Here is a 22,274-nt window from a genome sequence, read left to right on the forward strand (position 1 = left end):
CAGTTTTTTACTTTTTTCGACTTGTTCTCAAAAACTACAAGCCTGATGGCTTTGATAGTTGCTGTATATGTATCTTAGGTAGACTTCACTTAGATTTGTTTATTTCATGATGATATATTCTATTCTCTAATTTTGATAAATATTTTTTTCATTTTTGGTAAAAAGTGATATTTTGACTTCTTGTTGAAAATTGCAAGTTTGATGGCTTTGATATTTGTACATGTAGGTGCATCTCATGTGAACTGATCTCAGATTTGTTCATTTTGTGATATCTTCAATTCTGTAATTGAACTGTGCATTGCTAGCAATTGGAGCTATCTCGACCAAGAAGCTGCTCGTTTGTCAACTTGCTGTCCCACTTGCTGTAATGTTTCCGCTATATCTTTAGCTTAGTTTAACGATAATTTCTCTATTTTTGCAGCAGCAGCAGCAGCAACAACAAATAAAACGTCTTCAGATCCATCAAGGTCAGGCTCAAGCTCATCCAGTAACACAAAAAGTGACAATTGTTAGTACTGGAGTGGTAACCAGTGTATCGCAAGCACATCTTGCAACACAGGCACGGCAGATACAGGTAAAGTCAGCTGATTGATTTCAGTATTACTGTCACTGATTGGTATTAGTCTTCTTCACTTCAATTTAATTTTTGCTCGCCCATTTTTTGATTTGTTTGACCAATTTGGCACATAAGCAATACACAATTGTTTTAATACAACTTACCACTTAGTTTTTTGTTCTGATAAAATTTCCATGACAACCCCTACACTGTTTTTGACTTGTCTTTGAATGAAATACTGTATTTTGCAGGCATTAAAGCAGCAGCAACTGAAGACTACCAGGACTGTGACTGAAGCCGAGATGACTGCTCTGCTCCAGAGAAGGCAAGCTCTGCATCTGCATCAACAGCATCAACAGCAGCAAAAGGTTCAATCAGCAGCCCTGGTTGCTGCTAAATCAGTAGCGCCAGTTTCTGTGACTGGCACCTCGCTCTCTCTTGGTGGAATAACCGTGAATGTAACTAAACCGCAGCAACAAAAAGCAACAGTCACATTAACCTCACAGCAGCAACAGATTCGACATTTGCACCTGCTTCGGCAGCAAAAGCAGCAACAGGCACAGCATGCCCAGAAGGTGCAAGCATTAACAAAAAATCAAGGAACTGTACAATTTACATCGATGACTAAAGCACAACTGCAGCCACCGTTAACTCAGGCACAGCTGAAACAGCTGCAACAGTTGCAGCAACAGCAACAGAAACAGTTGCAAGGTTCTCCTGTTACTGTGCATCAGATTACAAAGTCGATACCGGTCATCTCGCAAACCACTGGTGGGATTTTGACAGTAACTTCACAGGCACCTTCCACAGTAATCACCACTCTACCCACTTCAGCCACCATTGTGACGTCATCACCTGGCATTGTCTCACATCAACAATTGGCTAAACTGCAGCAAGCTATGGCAGTGTCAAAACCTATGGTTGCAACTTCTCACTCGATTGTTCACGTGAGTAGTGCAGCAACGCTTAGTGTGCCGCCAACTGCCACAATGACTATCACCACTCCGGCTAAGCCTGTTATAGCTGTCACAACACAGCACCTCTCTCCTCAGGTGCATCAAACATTGCAGCACAAAGCACAAACACAGCAAGTTACACCACAGCCTGTGAGGGTGCAACAAGTACAGTTACAGCTACAGCAGCAGCAGCAGCAGCAGCAACAGCAGCAGCAGCAACAACAGCAGCAGCAACAACAGCAGCAGCAGCAACAACAACAGCAGCAACAACAACAACAGCAGCAGCAGCAACAACAGCAGCAGCAGCAGCAACAACAGCAGCAGCAGCAGCAACAACAGCAGCAGCAGCAACAACAGCAGCAGCAGCAGCAACAACAGCAGCAGCAGCAGCAACAACAGCAGCAACAACAGCAGCAGCAGCAGCAACCACAACAGGCAGCAAAGCCATCACCTTATGCTATGAGACTCAGAAATCCTCCAAAACATTAGACATTTGAAAAGAAAGAAAAAAAAAATGTATTTGTAATATTTACAAAATACAGCCAAATAGTTGTTGGTGGATATATTTTTCAATACTATGTGCTGTGACAAACACTCGCCATGTCTGATATGTTTGACATTTGCAATCATTTAGTAAAATACTACCTTTGTAGTTAATAATTTAAGAGAATAACCATTCCAACTTTTTTCATTTTTGGAAATACTTTTTTTTTCCTGCATGTACACTAGCTAAAATTCTGTATGATTTGTATGTATTTATTTGAAAACCCATTTGAAGAGTACATTAATAGACACATTTGTAAATATTTTTCCATTTTTTCCAACATTTTTGATTTCATACTTCTCTACAATGTTTTTTATTTGAAGCCGTCATCTTGCAATTATACCATTTGTGTTATCCTTGTGTGGTCAGTCCGGGGTTGGGGGTGTTACCATGTGATTCAAACTGTTTATTGGTTAAAAAATAATCACATGGTACTGTCAAAGTTCAAACGTGTTTGCGTGTTCAGGCAGTGTAATACATTCATACCAAACAAATTCTCTGGTTTTGGCAGATGTCTTCAAAAGTCATACAAGATTTTCTTCTATGCTGGGTACTGATAGGTGGAATCATTATTGCTGTATTTTGATTAAATTTCCTAATTCTGTTCTGCCAGCTTCTTCACTGAATTTCAAGGAGAATATGTAAACTCACTGGGGAGTGGTAGTTGGTCCCATTTTAAATATCGCTAAACATTAGTGTGGGGAATTTGAATAACTAAGTATGCCTACTGTTATGATCATTGACAAAGACTAGTCACTGGCCAATGTTGCAAGATTTTCAAATTTGTTACCGTAATACTGAGGATATGCCAAGAACGGACCTGCCGAGATGCTACGGAAAATCCAGTAATTCACCAATGTCGCGAGTTGTAGAGTGGGAATTGAAAGCTTAGACAGCTGGGTTGATTGTTCGATATAATACAATCAATGTAACACAACATTGTGTGTCTACCCATATGTAGACAATAGCAAATATATTCAAATAGTGAAATCGGATAAATTCAAGTCCTTGATGCCCTGCAAAAGACTTGATGTTAAGGTGCTTTGACTGTCGGTTTATTTTATGCGAATTGTGAGTTTGCTTAATTTTTACTTCGTAATCAGTTGAATTTGTACAAGGTAATACTATGGTTTTTTTTATCCCTTGGCAGTAGTCTCATCCAGGATGTCCCATTTGTACCACTTTCTGGGGATTCTCTGAATAAATGTGCAAAAACACTGCAAGAAATAGGCAATCATATTATTTGTGGCCAGCATTTTCAATCCAGAAGTCAGAGAAATATCTTTTTTTTGTATGATCTGGAAATGTCAATGGAATTTCCTCAACATTGGGAAATATAACTCGCACAAGTTCCTGATTATTGCCAAAGTATCTAGCGCTGTTGATGAGAAATTACTTTGTTCCCACCCACCAAAACACAAAGATTGGAAGGAGGATGATGAACTAGTAGATAATGTGTGCCAGAAAAGTAATTTTGACATGTTTGATGTTGCAGATACATTCAGTGGTTTGTAAAGGAAATAATAGGTTGTTAATAACATTGCGTATTATACAGGTTTTAATTTAGCGAAAGAAATGAGGGAGATAAAACCCAGCTACTGATTTAGGCCTCTGCAGTAGGTGATTTGAATGAAAATCATAGAAATATAACCAAGATAAAAACTACGTTGCCATAGCCTACAAAGATGAAATAATACAATTAAGGCACGATTTTAAAAAAAAGTTGTTTTTTTTGATTCAGTAAGGGACCCAAATCTTTAAGACAAGTTATCTTGCTCCCCCTTCAAATGCTGAATGAGATGCCAGTTATTTTGCTTTCCTCCCCAGTTTAACATCACGCTTACATGACAACACGCATTGGGATTGATTCATATTCCAGCACATGCATTTCATTTCTGTCAGTTTCACTCATCACAGGGAATGTTTTGCCAATTTTTTTTAGCCTAATTGGGGGGTGATGATAAATATACATGTGCATTGCAAAAGTTGTACCGTAGTTGAAGCCATTATTCTTATCCATGATGCCCTGTCAGTGTGCAATTTACCAGTGTCCCATTATAGTGCAGAAAGTCAACTTGAAAAGTTCATCGCGAAAACTGCACAATCGGCTTAGAATTTGTTTTTTGTTTAATTTTTTGTTTGTGAGAGCTGCACCTCAATCTTGTATACTCCCATATGGAGGCTTGATCAAATCTCCTAATATTAGACGTCCAATGAGCGTTTCAAGCACAGTTTGCTCACATACGAGATGTCCCATTGGATTTTGTCAAATATGTGAGCGAATAACCAACCAAAGTTGATAGTCTCAAGTGCTTGTACATTACATCTCATTTCAATCAGATAGTTATCGTGCCACATGTTGGATGTGTGTCCCATAGCAACGCATGGAAAATGCATTTCATTTTCAATCTGATTAAGCAATGCATAATGTGATGATAATAATGGCATTCATTCAGTGTTGAATAGTTTGTTGTCACCTTAATTGCCTTAAATGTTGTATTTAAAAAATGTTAATGGAAAGGAATTGTTTTTCCATCTTGTAAAATTAACTATAATACCAAACTTGTTGTATTAAAGTTGGGCTTTTTAACAAAATATTGCTTCAGTGTTGTCATTTGACCAATTTATATACCATGATGGTTTCCTGTCTTACCAGGACCGATGGAGTGGTTTAAAGGCAATATTCAAGTGTCTACTTATTACATTTTCAATGCAAGATTCCCACTAGCCTGATGTATAGGCACGAGTGGCACCCTCGCCGGCCGAAGGGCATCAGACCCCACACAGTGGAGAACGCAACATTGTCAGGCTATATTCCTCAAAGTAGCGAATATTTGTTGAGTGGGTTTTTTAGATTCAATTTTGTACCCTAGAACTAGTTTGCCAAGTGTTTAGCTCCGGTGTCTACTTTACAGAACTGCACGTATTACAGATTGTCAATTGGCGACAACTTCACATTTTCTGTCTTCCTGAAAATGGCTAGCTCATAAGAAACCATTTTTAAAAACTCATCGCAATGACGTTTTATTTTCATGAATTCATTAAATTTTTCCATTAGAAACAGTAGAAATAACGGTCAATTACAGAAAAATCATTTTCTCGCATTTGATACCGAAAAAGCATCTTTGAAATTAGCCCCAAGTAGAATCTCATTTCAGAGTAGCCACGAGTACAGTACTGCAGGTTGGCCGCCTCCTGAGCATCACCACTAACGTATCAGTGGGCGGAGTTGGGCGCAAGGAGGCTAACCTGCAGGACTGTACTGGGTGGGGCTACATTGAAAATTTCCTCACTCTGATATTCTAATGGTGTTCCCTGTCTAGTTTTATATATTATAGATGAACTCGTTGGGTATAATTTATAGTTGTACAATACATAGGGTTTGATATTGAGGAGCCGCAAGTCATTACTAATGATTGGGTTGTTGCCCTATGACTCGGCGAAGTTTTACACATATATATAATATTTTTACTAGAGTCGTAAAATCCGTAGGAAAGAATAAAAAGGGTCTTTCAAAAAGTAAATTAAAAAACTACAAAGAAATAAAAACTTGTTCTTAAAATATAAAACAAATTGTGAATACAGAATAGAAAACCACCTCCAATTTTAACCTAATACACTGATAGTTGTTGCTGTTTTGTTTCATAGCTGTAGGTGGTGCTCGTGTATGGTTTACCAAAATTATTATGAATTTATTCTGTTTTCTTTATCATAATTTTTCCCTATGATGACTGTAAGCTGGACATTTTAGTGCAAAATGTTGCTCATCCTCAACTATATTTTGGCTGCACATGTCACATGTTCTCTTATCCAGCGGCACATTATTATGTCTGCTTTTCTCAATTTTATGGTCATTTGATAATTTTATTGATACAGCGCCCTCGTTACTATAAAAACAAAAGAATTTACCCAGAATGCCTGTAAATTCAAAATGGCGCCGAAGTTGTCATGAAAACAAACTTTCGTTCACCAAGCGTCTAGTTGATGTTGCCAGCCGAATATGGCCACATTAGAAGGGATACCTGCATCTTCGGCATTTGGAAATCAATTGAGAACATTGTGCCTGAATGAATTTCCGTGTGGCGTTGGTTCGTGGGTAAGAAGACCCCTTTTATTGTCAAGGATTTACGTTGCTATGCTCCCCAGCTCACTCCACGGGGGACGGTCGATTCGTCCCAAATCACATTCGTCCCAAGTTGATTCGTCCCACAGGTCGATTCGTCTCAAGTCGATTCGTCCCACAAGTTGATTCGTCAGATTTTAAGGTTAGCCCACTACTAACTCGCCAAATAAGCACAAAAAATCCAAACAACGAACGTGGAGTTATTAGTTAATATTAAATACAAATACACCGTACACGCAACGTAGAGTTATTAGTTATTAGAGAGTTTAAGATTTGCGTACGTAACGGGAACGTAACGCGTTGTTCTAATTTCGTTTGCGTTACGTTCTCGGGTGTCGGAAAACGATTAAGTACAAGCGTCCACAACGAGAACGTAACTGAAACAGAACCATGTCAATCCATCTCTCATTTGGCAACCATCTATCCAATAAAATTTGTTATGTCATTTCACGTCCGGAAACTGAATTAGTAGTTAGTTCCAAGACATTTGACAGAGCTCTCGCTATTTCCACCCACTCTGCTGAGGTCCTAGGCCTGTTTGCCGAATCCTCTTTCAGCAGATCAATGTCATGCGTTTTCAGTGGGTATAAATATCAGCTAAAATACATCCAATATTTCTTATTTCATCATAAATATACAAAATTACTCCAATATAAAACGTTGTATCAATGTCAGTGAAAATTAATCAAAATTGACAGCGAGAAAAGCTCTCGGAAATCAACTACGAGTCAGTCACCTTGATCACGTTCAAAACGACTGCCGAACGACCAGGCAACCGATGACGTCATTGGTTCGCGCGGAGGTCATGCACAAAGCAGTGACGTATCCGTTCTCGTTCCGTTCTCGTATGCGCATCTTAATGTCTCTAATATTAAATACAAATACACCGTACACGCAACGTGGAGTTATTTGTTATTATTAAATACAAATAACACCGTACACGCAACGTGGAGTTATTAGTTAGCGTGTCAGTAACAGTTGGCATAGAAATTGACCCTGCTCAAGATCGTAATGCTGACCACAAATTAAAAAAAAATGGACGAATGTGAAATGGGACGAATCGACTTGTGGGATGAATGTGAATTGGGACGAATTGACTGTGAATCCACTCCACTGGTCCCTGCAAAACCGATCACAGACTGTGTCGTGTTTACTGGTCTGCGACTGTGTGGGTGTTCGTTTTTATTGGGACCTTGTCGGCACTACACTGTATAATACCACCTCTACAACAGCCATGTACGCCCGGCTATTCACGGGGGGGGGGGGGGGACGGTCGATTCGTCCCAAATCACATTCGTCCCAAGTCGATTCGTCCCACAGGTCAATTCGTCTCAATTTGAATCGTCCCACAAGTTGATTCGTTCCAAAGTCGATTCGTCCCACAAGTCGATTCGTCAGATTTTAAGGTTAGCCCACTACTAACTCGCCAAATAAGCACAAAAAATCAAAACAACGAACGTGGAGTTATTAGTTAATATTAAATACAAATACACCGTATACGCAACGTGGAGTTATTAGTTAGCGTGTCGGTAACAGTTGGCAGAGAAATTGACCCTGCTCAAGATCGTAATGCTGACCACAAATTAAAAAAAATGGATGAATGTGAAATGGGACGAATGTGAATTGGGACGAATTGACTGTGAATCATTCACGGACTAGTTGTCCGATGATAAATAATGGATATATTGAAGGTTATCTTACAGATGGACCGATGGGCTTTACAGAAGTTTAGACTGGTTAACTGATCCCTTCCATTTCGTGCATTTTGATTTGGTCAGTGATCTAGTACTGATATAGCCCACATACAACAAATAAATATTCACTCGTAGTGAGGATTAGGATTCATGGAGATTCAGGGACTTGAATGAGTTGGGAGGGCACCCATTTTGTATGGCCATGACACAAGATTACAGCAAATTTGTCTATGTGGATCACTCGAGAGATCGAGAGATCAGGCCAAAGAGGCCATTATAGGAGATGGCCTTTCTGTGAAGGTTGGGAAAATTTCAAGTCAAATAGGGGGCATATATAAATAAATTAAATAAGGGAAGTGGCAGATGGAAATGTGAAATAAACGTGTCTGTGATGTAAAATTGCACTGTATTTACAAAATAAATAGTATACCACACCCACATGAGTTGTGTAAATGATTTCAAACTGGCTTAACACATTTTTTGTTGTCATTGAATCCTCTAGATTGGAAATGGTTGTTAACATGAGAGAGCATAAACTCTTTCTAATCAGTTAATGGGTGTGTAGCTTAGTGGTAGATTTTACTGGTAATGGCAAGTGGTTTCTCTGGTAGATTGTTCTCTTCATCACTGTCATCAAATATCGTATTAGTGCTCTATTAGTAGTACATTGACTTATGTAAATCAAAAATATGTTAATGATTCTATATCTAAAAATTGTGATTATTGGTGTTTTTTGTGCTTCTATGGGTGATGCATTTCCAGTTTAGCAAATACAGTGATGGGACTATCTATAAGGTCAACAATGCAAACTCAATTATTGAGCATCAAGACAATTGCTTTTGATGACTAAATTTGCGATTAATTTATATCTTTTTTTTTTCCCTCAGAGAACATCAGTAAATAAAAGTTTGCCAGCTACGCATTTTGCTGTTACAGTGAGAGGTGAGTGAGAAGTCCATTGATGCTTTGCAGGTTGTATACAGCAAAATTTCTTGATAATTAAAAAAAAAATTGTGTCTTGGCTGCAGTTTAGCTTATGAAAATATGTACATCGACTATCTATTTGGTTGTATATTATTATTTTTAGCTTTAGAAGAGGAAAGCAGATTTAAGGTTCTCAGTATAATGAGTTATTGTTGAGATACATTTGTAATCAGTCCATGGCTGAAAATTTAACATGACAGTGAATGTGCTTATAAAAAAAAAGCACACTTGCTTCTAATGGGTATAATAGGATAGCAAAGAACGCAGAAGGAGAATCAAGAAAACATGACTAAATTTGGTTTTAAGTTTTATAATTTTTGGGAATGCCATGTTGCACGAGTAGACGCGATTTGTGATTGGTAGAGTTGAGTCGGTCCCAACTATTCCACAATTCACTACAATTGGGAATTGCCATGTGTTCTATGTTTGAATTGTTATACCAAAATAGTGGATACTCATTAGCCAATTTTCATTGATATCTGAAGAACCAATCATTGCATTTCAATCTTGAAACTTGGTACATCTACATTTAGGTCCTCTGGGGGGGGGGTATTCCACAACAGTGATTAGTTTGGGCTTGAAACCGTGCATAATTACCACCTTATTTATCATAAATTAGCCAATTTGTTTATCTTAAAAAAAACACTACTCTGGAATAAACCACAACTGAATAATCAAATTTTTTCGTTTTACTCCATTTATATTACTGGTACTACCTTCTATACTGTAGATCACATTGTGCATCTGAAAGACAAGATCCATATTAGTCACCAGGTTTCTTCTTTAAAATGCAAATTTTAAATATTACCCATTTCTGCTTCATATGCCTCCAATACCCTCAACAAAGAGTTCTTTCTCTGTTTTTTTTTTTTTTTTCTTGGCCTCAGAGGAACCTTATTTATCATTCACCTGTTATTGCTTTCTCTCTTTTTAATAGACTACGGAGCTCAACAAGAACAAGAAGAGACGTTAGAGGAATATTTCACATCCAAACATTCCCCATACAACGTAGATACCAGCTGGAGTAACGAAGCCAAAGAATTACGTGACATTGCTGTCAAGTCGCCATGGCTGATTGACGATAAATTCATATTAAAACATTTCAAGACTATTAGGATTATAGATAAAAAGGTAAAGAAAATGTATTTAGACCCCCCCACCCCGAAATGTATATTTAAATAATAATGACACCCTAAGATGCCGAAAATTGTATAATACTGCTCATGCCATTGGCAAGAAACGTCAGATGCAGATATCTTACAAATACCTAAGCTATTACTGTAAAATACTTCATTTTCACTAGAAATTAATTCCCTATTTTTGCTGAAGGAATGATTCAGTGAAAATAAAATCTTTTTTCCTATATTTTACATTCAACTTGTTGGAAATCATTGAAAATAAATTCCCCACAAAACACCCCAAAAGTCTTTTTAGTGAAAATTAATTCCGGCTAAAACAAGTCATTGTCAATGACACGTCCCCGTTCCGTTCATATTTGAGTGACATATACATTCAAAGCAGATCATGACCGAAATGCACCTGCATATGTACAACACATTGTGCTAAATCTGAACAAAATCCATCCATGCATGACTGAGATCCGGTTCTGGAATTGTGAAAATACGTGATTTTGATGCATTTTCGGCCTTAAAATGGCCATCATTCCGCTATTGTTAAGCAGATCATGAAACAAATGCACATATCTATTTGTGACATGATGTACCATGTGTGTGTGAAGTTTGAACTTGATCAATCCAGACATGTCTTGGATACGGATCCAGAACTGAATTCTTTAACAAAATGGCCGCCAGTCGACCATTTCGAACTTGATCCAAAAAAAAAAAAACGTGCATCAAGGTCCTATTATGTTTAATGTATGTACCAAATTTGAACAAAATCCATCCATGCATAACTGAGATACGGGTCCGGAATGGCGAAAATGTGCGATTTCAATGCATTTTCGGCCTTAAAGCGGCCCCCATTTGGCTATCGTTAATGAGATCATGAAACAAATGCACATACATATTTGTGACATGATGTACCTTGTGTGTGTGAAGTTTGAACTTGATCAATCCATACATGTCTCGGATACGGATCCAGAACTGAATTCTTTAAAACAAAATGGCCGCCAGTCGGCTATTTCGAACTTGATCTGAAAAAAAAAAATGATGTGCATCAAGGTCCTATTATGTTTAATGTATGTACCAAATTTGAATGAAATCCGTCCATGCATAACTGAGATCCGGGTCCGGAATGGTGAAAATGTGCGATTTCAATGCATTTTCGGCCTTAAAGCGGCGGCCATTTGGCTATCGTTAATGAGATCATGAAACAAATGCACATACATATTTGTGACATGATGTACCTTGTGTGTGTGAAGTTTGAACTCGATCAATCCAAGCATGTCTCAGATACGGATCCAGAACTGAATTCTTTAAAACAAAATGGCCGCCAGTCGGCCATTTCAAACCCGATCCAAAAAAAAAATGACGTGCATCAAGGTCCTATTATGTTTAATGTATGTACCAAATTTGAACAAAATCCGTCCATGCATAACTGAGATCTGGGTCCGGAATGGTGAAAATGTGCGATTTTGATGCATTTTCGGCCTTAAAATGGCCGCTATTCGGCTATCGTTAATCGGATCATGAAAAAAATGCATGTGCATATGTCCCATATAATGTGTGATGTATGAGTGAAGTTTGAACTTAATCGGTCCATGCATGTTCGAGATACAGGTGATCACGGACGGACGGACGCACACAGGGCAAATCATAAGTCCCCGTTTTCGGACTGCGTCCGAACGGGGACTAATAAAGTATTTTACAGTATATTACACATATTACTGGACAAAGGCTTCAAACAAAACTTTCAGAGATGGAGGACAATTATTGTTTTGACCAAACTATATTTTGACTCTTGATGATGAATAGTAATGTAATTGCCAAGCCATGCCAAGATTTCTATTTTTATTTTTTACTCCACAGGTTACAGAAGTGGACAGCGATTTATTAAAATTTGAAAATTTAACTGAACTGACCTTAAGCTGCAATTATTTAGAAACGGTCAATTCTAAGAGTTTACCTGCCAGTCTAGAGGTAAGTTTATCTTCAAAATGAATACGTAACTATGGAAATCTGCATAGTCGATATTAATTGTTGTACATATACACATAATTTTGGGAAATTGCTGTAACTTTTTTTTTCTTCAACTTATGGGTTTATTAGGTTTTAGAATTATGCGCCAATAGAATTAGTGATCTCTCGTCACTGTGTGACAGTCCACCGCCATTACAGCATTTAGGGCTTGGACTCAATAAGATATCATTCCTAGATGATTACATTACTGATGCTCACTGGTAAGTACACTATTTGTAGAAGTCTGTATATTTGCATGTATGAATGAATAAATGAAATTATTTATCAGTACATTATACATTATGGTAGTTTTATTTATTTATTTATTGCATTATTTTAGTTTCATATCGTAGATCATGAATCAATTTCCTGTGTTTTGAGCAAAATGATGTCATAATCTTTGTTTTGATTCTTCTATTCTCTTGATTGGATTTCCATTTTGTTTTCTTGATTCCCCCTCTGTTTTCTTGATTCTCCCTCTGTTTTCTTGATTCTGCCTCTGCTTCTGATCTCTCATCCCCCTCCACACTCAACACACGACTGGTGATGAGTATGTATACGATTTTTTGGCAGGCCGCATCTCCTGTCTCTTGATCTTAGTCATAACGATCTATGCGACCTAATAGAGGTGATCCGAAAACTACAGACTTTACCGAAGCTGCGGAATCTAGTCTTATTAGGCAACCCCTTAGCTGTGAGTATACATACATGTACATGTACATTTTTGTATTAGACATTGCATTCTTTTGTGTAGTCATGAATGATAATTTTATTATTATTATGGTACTGGAATTTGAATTTGAGGTTCAACGTAATTCTTGTTTTTGATCTTGTACCATAGACTAATACCTGGTGAGTCAGAAACACACAGATTTTATACAGTAGGTTCTCGAAAACAGGAGAAATATTTAGTTAGTTATTTAGCAGATGGCCAAATGAGTGAAGACCCAGCAAATAATTTCCCCCCTGTACATTACCGTATTTGCTCTGTTTAGAAGTGCATCTCCAGTGGAAATGCATATAAACCAAAAAAACATTGGCTGCTGTACACAGAATCATTACTTATTTTGACTATAGAACAATCTCTGCTATTTATGTATGCATATGCGCTACTAAGGAGAGCAAATATGGTACATGTTGAATCTTGCAGGTAAATGCAAAGTTTGGTATAGTAGATAGTATCTGAATACTACTGTAGTACTTTGAGTGTAGATTTGATGGTGGTAAGCTGCATTGTACAAATTATTGAGTTGTCATTTAAATCTGTACATCACTTTACAGTTCATTCCAGGGTATCGTGGTTTTGTAATTGACAGTCTTAAAAAATTAGCCATACTGGATGACTTTCGTGTGACAGCCGATGAGAGGCATCATTTCCGTGGTCTCTCCAAGAGAAAAGGTAAGAGAAGAAGGAACTTGTGTAGCTAGAAATCGCATTCATCTGATACTTACTTTTTCCTAGAATTGGAGAAACAACTTTTTCAGTCTGTATCCTGGAAGAACACTCAGCTGCATATGACAATACAATAACTTGCGTATTTCATAAATATCTGTTTGCCCCCAGAATTTATTTTAGATGAGGCACGGCTGACCATCAATATTCAGATAGTGAAAGGAATAGGTATGCCCGAAGAGTTGCAGAATCCTGATGAGCAACCCGAGTTTCCGACCGTGGACAGGAAGTACTATGTGGAGTATGATTTCATAGAAAGTGCGCTACCACGGCCGACCAGTGTGCTGGATCAGCGTGGAGGAGATGGAACTATCTCGGGTATAGACAAACAGGTAAATGCAATAACCACTTGTTGAAGTTGAAAGTTCTTTCATTTTCGAGTGACTTGCCCCAAAACACATGCCTGATGGAGTTCACTTGCACACAGCAGCAATGTGAGTACCGGTACGTAATATTACGAGTAGTTGTCCTATAAATGGTATACAGTAAACAACTCAAGAGCCTGCCTAAGGTGCATCTCTGTCTAATCTTAATGGCAACTGCCGACGGTACAACTTTAAAAACCAACAGATGCTGGGAAGTGAGTGGAGAGGCAGAACTTTAGATTTTATCCCCTGGTATTGAAATAACTACCATGTCCATGCGGTTTATCGGTCTCATTCATATCGTTAATTTCATTGCAGAGTGGTGTTGAAATTTTATCTTCCGTCACGCCTGTACGTGAAAATGACAGTGCTTTGATGGGTGCCGATGACAGTGAACGAGCAGTGTCACAAATCAGCGGGGCAGAAGAACCCAAATTAGGTAATGTTTTATTTCCCCTCGTTGTTTTGCACAGTCTAGCATATATGGTTGCATATATACCGGTACTTGGACTGAAAATTCCATGACATTTATGTACACCTTGAATCATTTCACCACCAGACTTTCACCAGACAGAAGATGTCGGATAGTCGATATAAGCATTGCTATGAATTGGGTGCCAAGATCTGAAGCCAATAGAAAATGTGTTTAGTCCAAAGTTATCAAAACAAATACAATGCAAAAATACATAAAAAACGTTGCATCCACATTTTGAAAGGAAAATTGTACTCAAAAAAGGTATATTCGCTGGATTTTATTTTCACTGAATCATCCCTTCAGCGAAAATAAATTACAAGCGAAAATTAAGTATTTGACAGTGTGTTCTGTGATATTTTGGACTTTTGTATCTAAACCCTTAATCTGGATCATCAAAATGAAAGTATATGGTGAACATGACACCTAATCATCAATTTTTCTTGAATCTCCTTGCACATTCATCAATGTTGACTGTTAAAAACCACCTTCCTATAGTGACCACTTATGTATGAGCAACCTGTGTATAAAGACCACCTTTCTTACGTAACCACCCTTTCAATGATATTTTGCGAATCTGCCTTTGTTTAGAGACCAAAATAATAATAATTCTGTAAATAAAACAATTTTGAATTTTGATTAACTCAAATACATGTTTTGATAACCATTTCATTATTTTCTGAACAAATATTATATCAAATGAATAGTCTGGTAATCCATAGGAAAAGGAATCAAACCTTCTTATAAAGACTACCTGTCTATAAAAATCATTTTAATGAAGCCCCTTGGGTGGTCGCTATACATGGGTAATTTGGTATATTGAATTGGTAAGTCAAGGTCAATCAATGCATGTATGTGTACTGTAAAACACGTTGAAAAAGCGGCATGCAATTTTAGTGAATTGTGGTAAAATGACGTAATAGCAACATCTTGAATTAGCGAATCAGTTCTCTCGCTAAATTCGCGAAAAAAACATGAGCGTGAAAAAGACATGTTTTACAGTAATTTCTAGCTAGAATGCACCAAAATAACAATTCGTTATGTAAAGTAGATACTCTTATCTGTGCATCATAGTTTATTTAAATGGTGTGTATTACTAGTTCTTATCCTATTTTATTTTTCTTCTTTCCTTGATCCCTTCCTAAATGCATGCTGCATGGTGTGAATATACTGCAACTTTCTGTCGTCATTCTGTTCTGTGACTTGACCTTGACACTGCTCAGAGTTCTCGGGTACGTTTTTCACTGCTGTGGGGGACGAGTCGACATCGGCCACCCCAACGGTCAAGTCTGAAACCCCTAAACCTACAGGTCTGAAGCTAGCACCAGCCAGGACAGACGGGTTGCCATGGGTTGAGGACGGTATTGAGTTAGGCTACTCTTTTGAGTTCACCGTTGATGATCTGCCGGCTCTCAAGGAGTATTTCAAGAATGGGATGAGTCTGTCTGTTAAGGAGGATAAGGTAAGTCTCTGAGATGTTAAATGAAATGATGCTTTATTTTTGCAAGTGGTGCACGTTTGTGAGTCAGTGTAAATCATGGAAGTTGGTGAAAGTGAAAACTTCACTGGGGTTTTAAAAAACTAGCAAATGTTCTATTGCTTAAATAGAAATATGTTTTTTTTTTTCTACAACCAATGATTTCAAAACTGTTAAAGTCAATGATCCTATTGGATTTCTGGTAAATAAAGTTAATGTAAACAGACTAAAACCCAGTGAACAAAATTTGCATTCAAAGTATACCTGGTTTATTAAATATGAATTTAACCCTTTGAGCGTCAAAATCAACTTTTCTGGCACCATTCAAAACTTTGGTTTTAGATTTATTTCAAAATTATCTCTCAAAAATTTGAAAAAGACATAAAAATAAGCTAAATATTGCACCTAAATATTGGTTGAATAAAAATGGCACTCATAAAGTTAAATTTAATTCACATCAGAGGTTGAATTACAAATTAACCTTTTCACCATCAGTTCATCACAAATTCACAAAATAGTCAAAAATTGGGACAAAAATAGCCAAATTTTTTTGAGTAAAAATTAAATATTGACTCAAATTTTGTCTGTTGGCTCAAAAAATCAAGTTCATTTTTTGAAATATTGAAGAATAGAAGAAAAAAGTGCAGAAAAATTTGGACAAAAAAGTCTGGTGGTGAAAAGGTAGCCTGTGAGAACTGAATGATTGCATTTCAAAATTCTGAAATCATTTACAACCTTAAACACTTCACTTTGGCAGACGTCCAGGCTATAAATGCAGCTGTAAATATGTACATGTAGTCCTACGAGGGCTTCCAGCTGTCAAACCACTATATGACTCATTTGTGTTGTTTCAGGTGTTGTCCTTTCCTGTGGAAGAGGAAGGCGGTCAGAAGAAGAGTGAAAAGGATGCGAGTAAAGAGAAAGGCAAGGGAAAAGACGGCAAAGATAAAGATAAGGCAAAAGACAAAGTAAGACAAAATGTTGAGTCTTTTACATGTCTTTATAACTGTGGTGTGCGTTGCAATGTATGAAGCATGTACAGTAGCTAGTCTCCCTAGAAATGTTAACCATTGTGGCGATAACAATGTGCATATAATTTGCATATATAATTAATCGGAACAGAAATGATTAATATACAATTGAAGTATTTAAACTACCTGGAAATAAACCAGAGTGGGTGGTCGGGATAAGGTTCGTGGCTGTGTCTATCATTACTTACTCTTACTCTTTGTATGGCCGTTGGTGTCGCTGCTGCCGTTGCCTTGCGAATACTTGTCCGCAGTCGATGAAGTACTCGAAACTGGACCAACGTTCTGCCGTGTTGACTGGCCTGAAACCAATATAAGCACGAGAACGATCACGAACACATTTCGTGTATTTCATATATTCTATTAACCTATTATGCTGCATACATATGTATTTAATACTTTTGATGAAATGTATTTTTTTTCCTCTTAATTTTTTAGTTTAAAGCATTGTAATTATCCTGACATGTTACTTGCAGGTTTGAAAATGTCATATATTTTTCCATATTTGTATGAACTGTTTATAATATGTATTTATAAACACAAGACTGCCTGCCATAGTAGAATACTGTAAAACACTTTATTTTTGCTGAAGGGACGATTCAGTGAAAATAAAATCCAGCGAATATACCTTTTTATCATATATTTCACATTCAACTCATCAAAAATCAGTGAAAATAAATTCCATACAAAACACCCCAAAACAATTTTCACTGAAAATTAATTCCAGCTAAAAATAAAGTATTTTACAGTATATTCTACCAGTGAGATTGTTCACTGAATTTTGCTAAAATGGCATGTTAGCTACCGGGGGTATTTCATAATGATTAAACAGTATACTACTGTGAAGGCTTTTATTTTTACTATTTTCGTTGATATGTAAAATCCACTAAATTAAATCTATGTGAACATGTAAAATAACAATAGAACTCATTGTTTCCTTGACAAATTAAAACACGTTGAATATGGTAAAAACATCAAAATAGTGAAATCAAAAGTCAGTGAAAATAAATGGTTTTTGAGTACCATATAGTGTAACTGTGTGGGTTGAATACACAGAATGCCTGATTTCCAGAAATGAAAAAAAAAAAAAAAAACGTAACCAGTGTCTCCCGATGCTCGGTGTTCTGGTCTTACTGACAGTCTTTTATTTTTGTATTATTATAATGAAAGCACATGACTGCCATGATCAGTAAAAACTTTCTGATTATATTTTCTGTTGAGATCAAATGCAGCTGCCGGGCTGATTTTATTTATAGAATCAATATGACATAATTGATCATTTCAATCTTAGGGTGGTAAAGACGCCAAAGATGGTAAGAAGAAGAAAAAAGGTGAGCCTGACATTGAGATGCGTAGTTTGCCGGCAGAGACAACTGTACTCGGCACTTATAAACTTGACTTGGATGACTTTATAGAAGGGGAATACTATCTTGAAGAGACGTTTACGTGTCGAGGAATGGAGGAAGCGGAACAAAATAAAGATGAGACTGCTAGTGTTAGTAAGAAGGTGAAGATGCTCGTTAATTTATCCCCCCCCCCAATAATTTGTTGTTTCAAAATTGTCACATTAATTGTATTTTGCTTGTATTACCTACACATTTTTAACGGACTTGTGAGATGACACGAAACAAATATTTTCGGCACAATAAAAAAATTATCAATTTTTAGTAATAAGAGCATACAATTTAACGTTTCATTATTTTTCTCGTATCTGTCTCATCTAGGATAAAAAGAAGAAGAAAGAGCGAGGGGAATCTCCAAAGACAAAGAAAGTGAAAGATGCAAAGTCAGACAAAGGTAATAAAGACAAGGGTAAAGACAAACCAGGTGTGTGCTGTGTTTAAAACTAACTAATTAAAATTAATTGTGTTGTGTTCAACTGTTGTACTAAATGTATTCACTCATTATTGCCATTACTTCACAACATCCTGTATGTTCTGTGACGCTTTTGATACTACTTTATTGCAATGGTGTTATATGTCACCTGATCACCCAAGTGTATTGATATGTAAAAAAGTAGTGCCATTGGTGAAACTGAAATTGGCGGAATAAACAAGAAATTAAACTTGAGAGCTCTCTGGTTTCTTTGATGTTTGGTGTGTTCCTGAGTCAACAATATCACAGTTCTCATGCTGTCAATGTTGACCTGTGACCTTCATGCTATAGCCATTCATATTTATGAAGAGTTTCTGCAATAAATACACTGAGAAGCATGAAGTTATAGCCATGTTGAAAGGGTTGCGCACCACCCAACACCAACAACTCATCCCGACAACTCCCCATCCCTTTTTATTTCTGTATTTACGCTGATCAGAGTCCCTTGCAGTCTGGGGTGCAACATCAGGTTGAATAATCAATGAGCCAAACATTATACATTCCAGGTATATACAGTTGTTGCATAACATGTCGTGATAGTGATTCTGACACTACATCAGTTGTACAATGGAAAGTCCTGTGAGGTTCAGGCTGACTTGATACTGATAATTTGCATGTGTATTGTTGTTGGTTACGCTAATATATATATTAACTGTTATCATCATTAATGTTTGTTGTACATGTGTCACTAAAAATATCACTCATCTATCTTATTTCTTTAAATTGATTTTAAAAATAATTAAGTGCTTGTGGCTTGCTTGCAAGCAATTTTATCTGCATATGCTTTCTAGATTTGCCATTTTTTGGGGGGAAATGATCGACAGATGGGTCGTTAAATTCCTATTATCAAATGAATGAAAGCCAGATATTCGTAAGAGACGATCATTTGCTATATGTGGTACCGGTAAATTACTGATACCACTGAATAGGCTAATTATGATAAATTCTATTACAATGTACTAATGTGAACTACCCTGATTGTAATGAATTAAACTGACAAAAATCACTCAAAACAAAAAGTATAATATTTCAGGGGGAAGCTCTATAGAGTTTTTTTCTGAAGATGCTGTATTTCAAATTTTGTTGTTACGTTTTCAAAAAAGATTTGTTCCTACATTGTTTAAATATCTTGAACTAAAAAAAAGGGTAAAATATGTATTTCATAATTAAATAGGTCATGTTTTCCTTTTTTTTTTTGATAGACTCATGTATTAACCCTAAAATCAGCATAAAATACCGGTAATACATGTATCTACAAAATTGGGTTGATTTTTTTTTGTACAGCAATAAAGCAATATATTCACAAATTGTTAGTGAATTGTCTAACATTATGAAAACTAGAAAACGTGGGAGACATTCAACACAATTTTGCTTCAAAACTACAGAAAACTTTTTCTGATTCTTCTGCCAATTCATCACTCACTTTCCCAAAATTATCACTAGAGGGCGCAGGTTGCAATTCGCAGAGTTAGTATTTGTGAGATCTATAACTGCAATGAAAAAAATGTCTTGTTTTCTTTTCTGGTCTTTAAAATAAACTCATTGTTTGGATTGATGTGACCTAATAATCTATTGCGGTGTATTACGTGAATGTATTTGCATCTACTGTAAAATACTTTATTTTCGCTTGGAATTAATTTTCCCTATTTTTGCTGACGGAATGATTCAGTGAAATTAAAATCCAGCGAATGTACCTTTTTTCCTATATTTTACATTCAACTCGACAAAAATCAGTGAAAATAAATTCCATACAAAACACCCCAAAACTCTTTTCAGCGAAAATTAATTCCAGCTAAAATAAAGTATTTCACAGTAACTAACAACTTGTACACGAATGTAGTATATGCCAAAGTTGTCCTAACTTGACTTGTTGGTTTCAGACAAGAAAGGTGGCAAGGTGGACAAGAAGGACAAGGCCAAGAAATCTGGATCAGCTAAATCCAATGTCAGTGAGAACCAGGACGGGGAAGACAAACCAAAGGAAAAGCCGCCGCTGACCGTACAGATTGAGATTGAACTGCATCATTGGGAGTCAGCTGCGGACGCTATCGTCAAACCAAAAATTGAAAAAAGTGAACCGCCACCAAATGATGAAGCAAACTAAAAAGAAATTAATTAAAAGAACTTTTAGGTAGCTCATAAATGAATGCAAACAAAATAGCCACTCAAGTAGACTACAAATATCATGCCAACGTTTATTTGAATCAATAGAATGTCACAATTTCAGTATATGCATAATAAAAATGATGAAACCATTTTGGAACGTAATGTTTTCATTCTCTGTGTATTATGATATATTATATAAAAAGGGGTGCATACAGTGCCAACATTCAGCACAGTGGGATTCGGGAGTGCCTGAATGTTAAATAGACAAATTATAAGGGTAAAGTTCAGTGTGTAAGCGCATTAATAATTCAAAATATTCCTACGCAGTGTGCGATGTCGGAGTCAGAAAACCTAATTTCAACTTTAGCGTATATATGACTGACCAATCAAAGTTGTCATAGGACAACACCGTTTACAACACAGTCACATATTGGTCACTTAGTTCATTTTTAAATTTTTTAGATATTGTTATGACAGTCATACACACTCTAGATGTCCCGAGACGTCCATTACTACAGTAACTGGAATTATACATGTGTTTTCACCAATAACTAATCATTGCATAGTTTTTTGGAAATGAACTGAGTCTGGATTGTGAATTTTCAAGATTAGTTCATGTATGACGTCCAGTCTTCTTTGTCGCCTATTTCTGTATATATGCATATAGAAGATTTGTCATGGTGATCCTATTATACTACATGTTGTATTAAGTTCTTGTTTTGTGTGTAAAACAAATTATGAATTTTGGATTTAGCACAACTATGTATATTTCATATGTAAATAAAGGATTTTTTTTTCTATGTATTTGTTTTTCAACCAATGTTTTTACTGTAAATAAATTGATTTGATTTAAAATATGGTGTCATTTCTAATATGGGTCATGAATTTGTGCCTCACTGGGTAAGGAATATGAAAAGTATTAAATTTGGTCTGAGTTTTGGCAACAAGTGTGTCAAAAGTACTGGAAGTGTGAATGAGAGTGTGTGACCATTTACTTTGCAAATACTTGAGTGTGCTGATTGGTTCTACTTTGGTTAATGGTCCAACCAGGCATTACATTGACTCAATATTCTGCATTGTGAACTCCCAGTATTAGAGAGAGGAGGTCCCATTTGTAATAAAAATACAATCATATGTTGTCAATTCCTCGTCATTTTCTCACTGGAACTCGCTACACAAAACTGCTAAGACAAAACCTGGGTCTAACACACGAGTTTGTTTGAAATTTAATGTAAAAATAGACTGGCTCCAGTTGGGATGAGTATACATTTTATATATTTTACTAAAAAAACAGATGAAACAGTTTCATGAAATATAGAACTTAATTAGAATAGGTGAGAATTGCGAACTTGTTTTATACACCACGATATAGAGATGACTTCAGCATATTATTATAAAATGAATCTTAATTTATAGTAAGTAGAATCATTCCCTCCCGATTGAAAAACTGGGCCACACTTCAAACTGTGGCGCTGTTTGCAAGAAAACAAAAGCGTGTGCACAT

At 36.5% G+C, this 22,274-nt stretch overlaps 2 protein-coding genes across 7 annotated transcripts in view; both read left to right on the forward strand.

Moving 5' to 3' along the window:
- The window catches only part of LOC100370809 (chromatin remodeling protein domino-like), a 46,736-nt gene extending 42,085 nt beyond the window's left edge, over positions 1-4,651 (forward strand). For all 4 annotated transcript variants that reach the window (XM_085491207.1, XM_085491209.1, XM_085491208.1 and 1 more), the window contains 2 exons: positions 422-574; positions 808-4,651. In XM_085491207.1, coding sequence (XP_085347333.1) covers positions 422-574; positions 808-2,001 — 1,347 coding nt within the window. In that variant the 3' untranslated portion in view covers positions 2,002-4,651. The remainder of the gene's footprint in view (positions 1-421; positions 575-807) is intronic.
- Positions 4,652-5,976: 1,325 nt separating this feature from the next.
- Positions 5,977-21,625, forward strand: LOC102802428 (leucine-rich repeat-containing protein 43-like). Of its 3 annotated transcripts, none has more exons than XM_085491214.1 (14): positions 5,977-6,152; positions 8,761-8,815; positions 9,795-9,988; positions 11,845-11,955; positions 12,085-12,215; positions 12,568-12,688; positions 13,276-13,393; positions 13,559-13,779; positions 14,131-14,251; positions 15,508-15,746; positions 16,616-16,729; positions 18,081-18,296; positions 18,514-18,586; positions 20,545-21,625. In XM_085491214.1, exons 1-14 carry the CDS (start codon positions 6,057-6,059, stop codon positions 20,766-20,768), a joined length of 2,034 nt encoding a protein of 677 aa, XP_085347340.1. In that variant the 5' UTR covers positions 5,977-6,056; the 3' UTR covers positions 20,769-21,625. The 3 variants fall into 3 exon arrangements, with proteins under 3 accessions (XP_085347340.1, XP_085347339.1, XP_085347341.1); XM_085491213.1 differs by having other exon boundaries at positions 5,978-6,152; positions 18,514-18,616; XM_085491215.1 differs by having other exon boundaries at positions 5,978-6,152; positions 15,595-15,746; positions 18,514-18,616.
- Positions 21,626-22,274: the final 649 nt, after the last annotated feature.

The sequence above is a fragment of the Saccoglossus kowalevskii genome, chromosome 16, assembly GCF_978046115.1.
Source record: "Saccoglossus kowalevskii chromosome 16, keSacKowa6.1, whole genome shotgun sequence".
NCBI classification, from domain to species: Eukaryota; Metazoa; Hemichordata; class Enteropneusta; family Harrimaniidae; genus Saccoglossus; species Saccoglossus kowalevskii.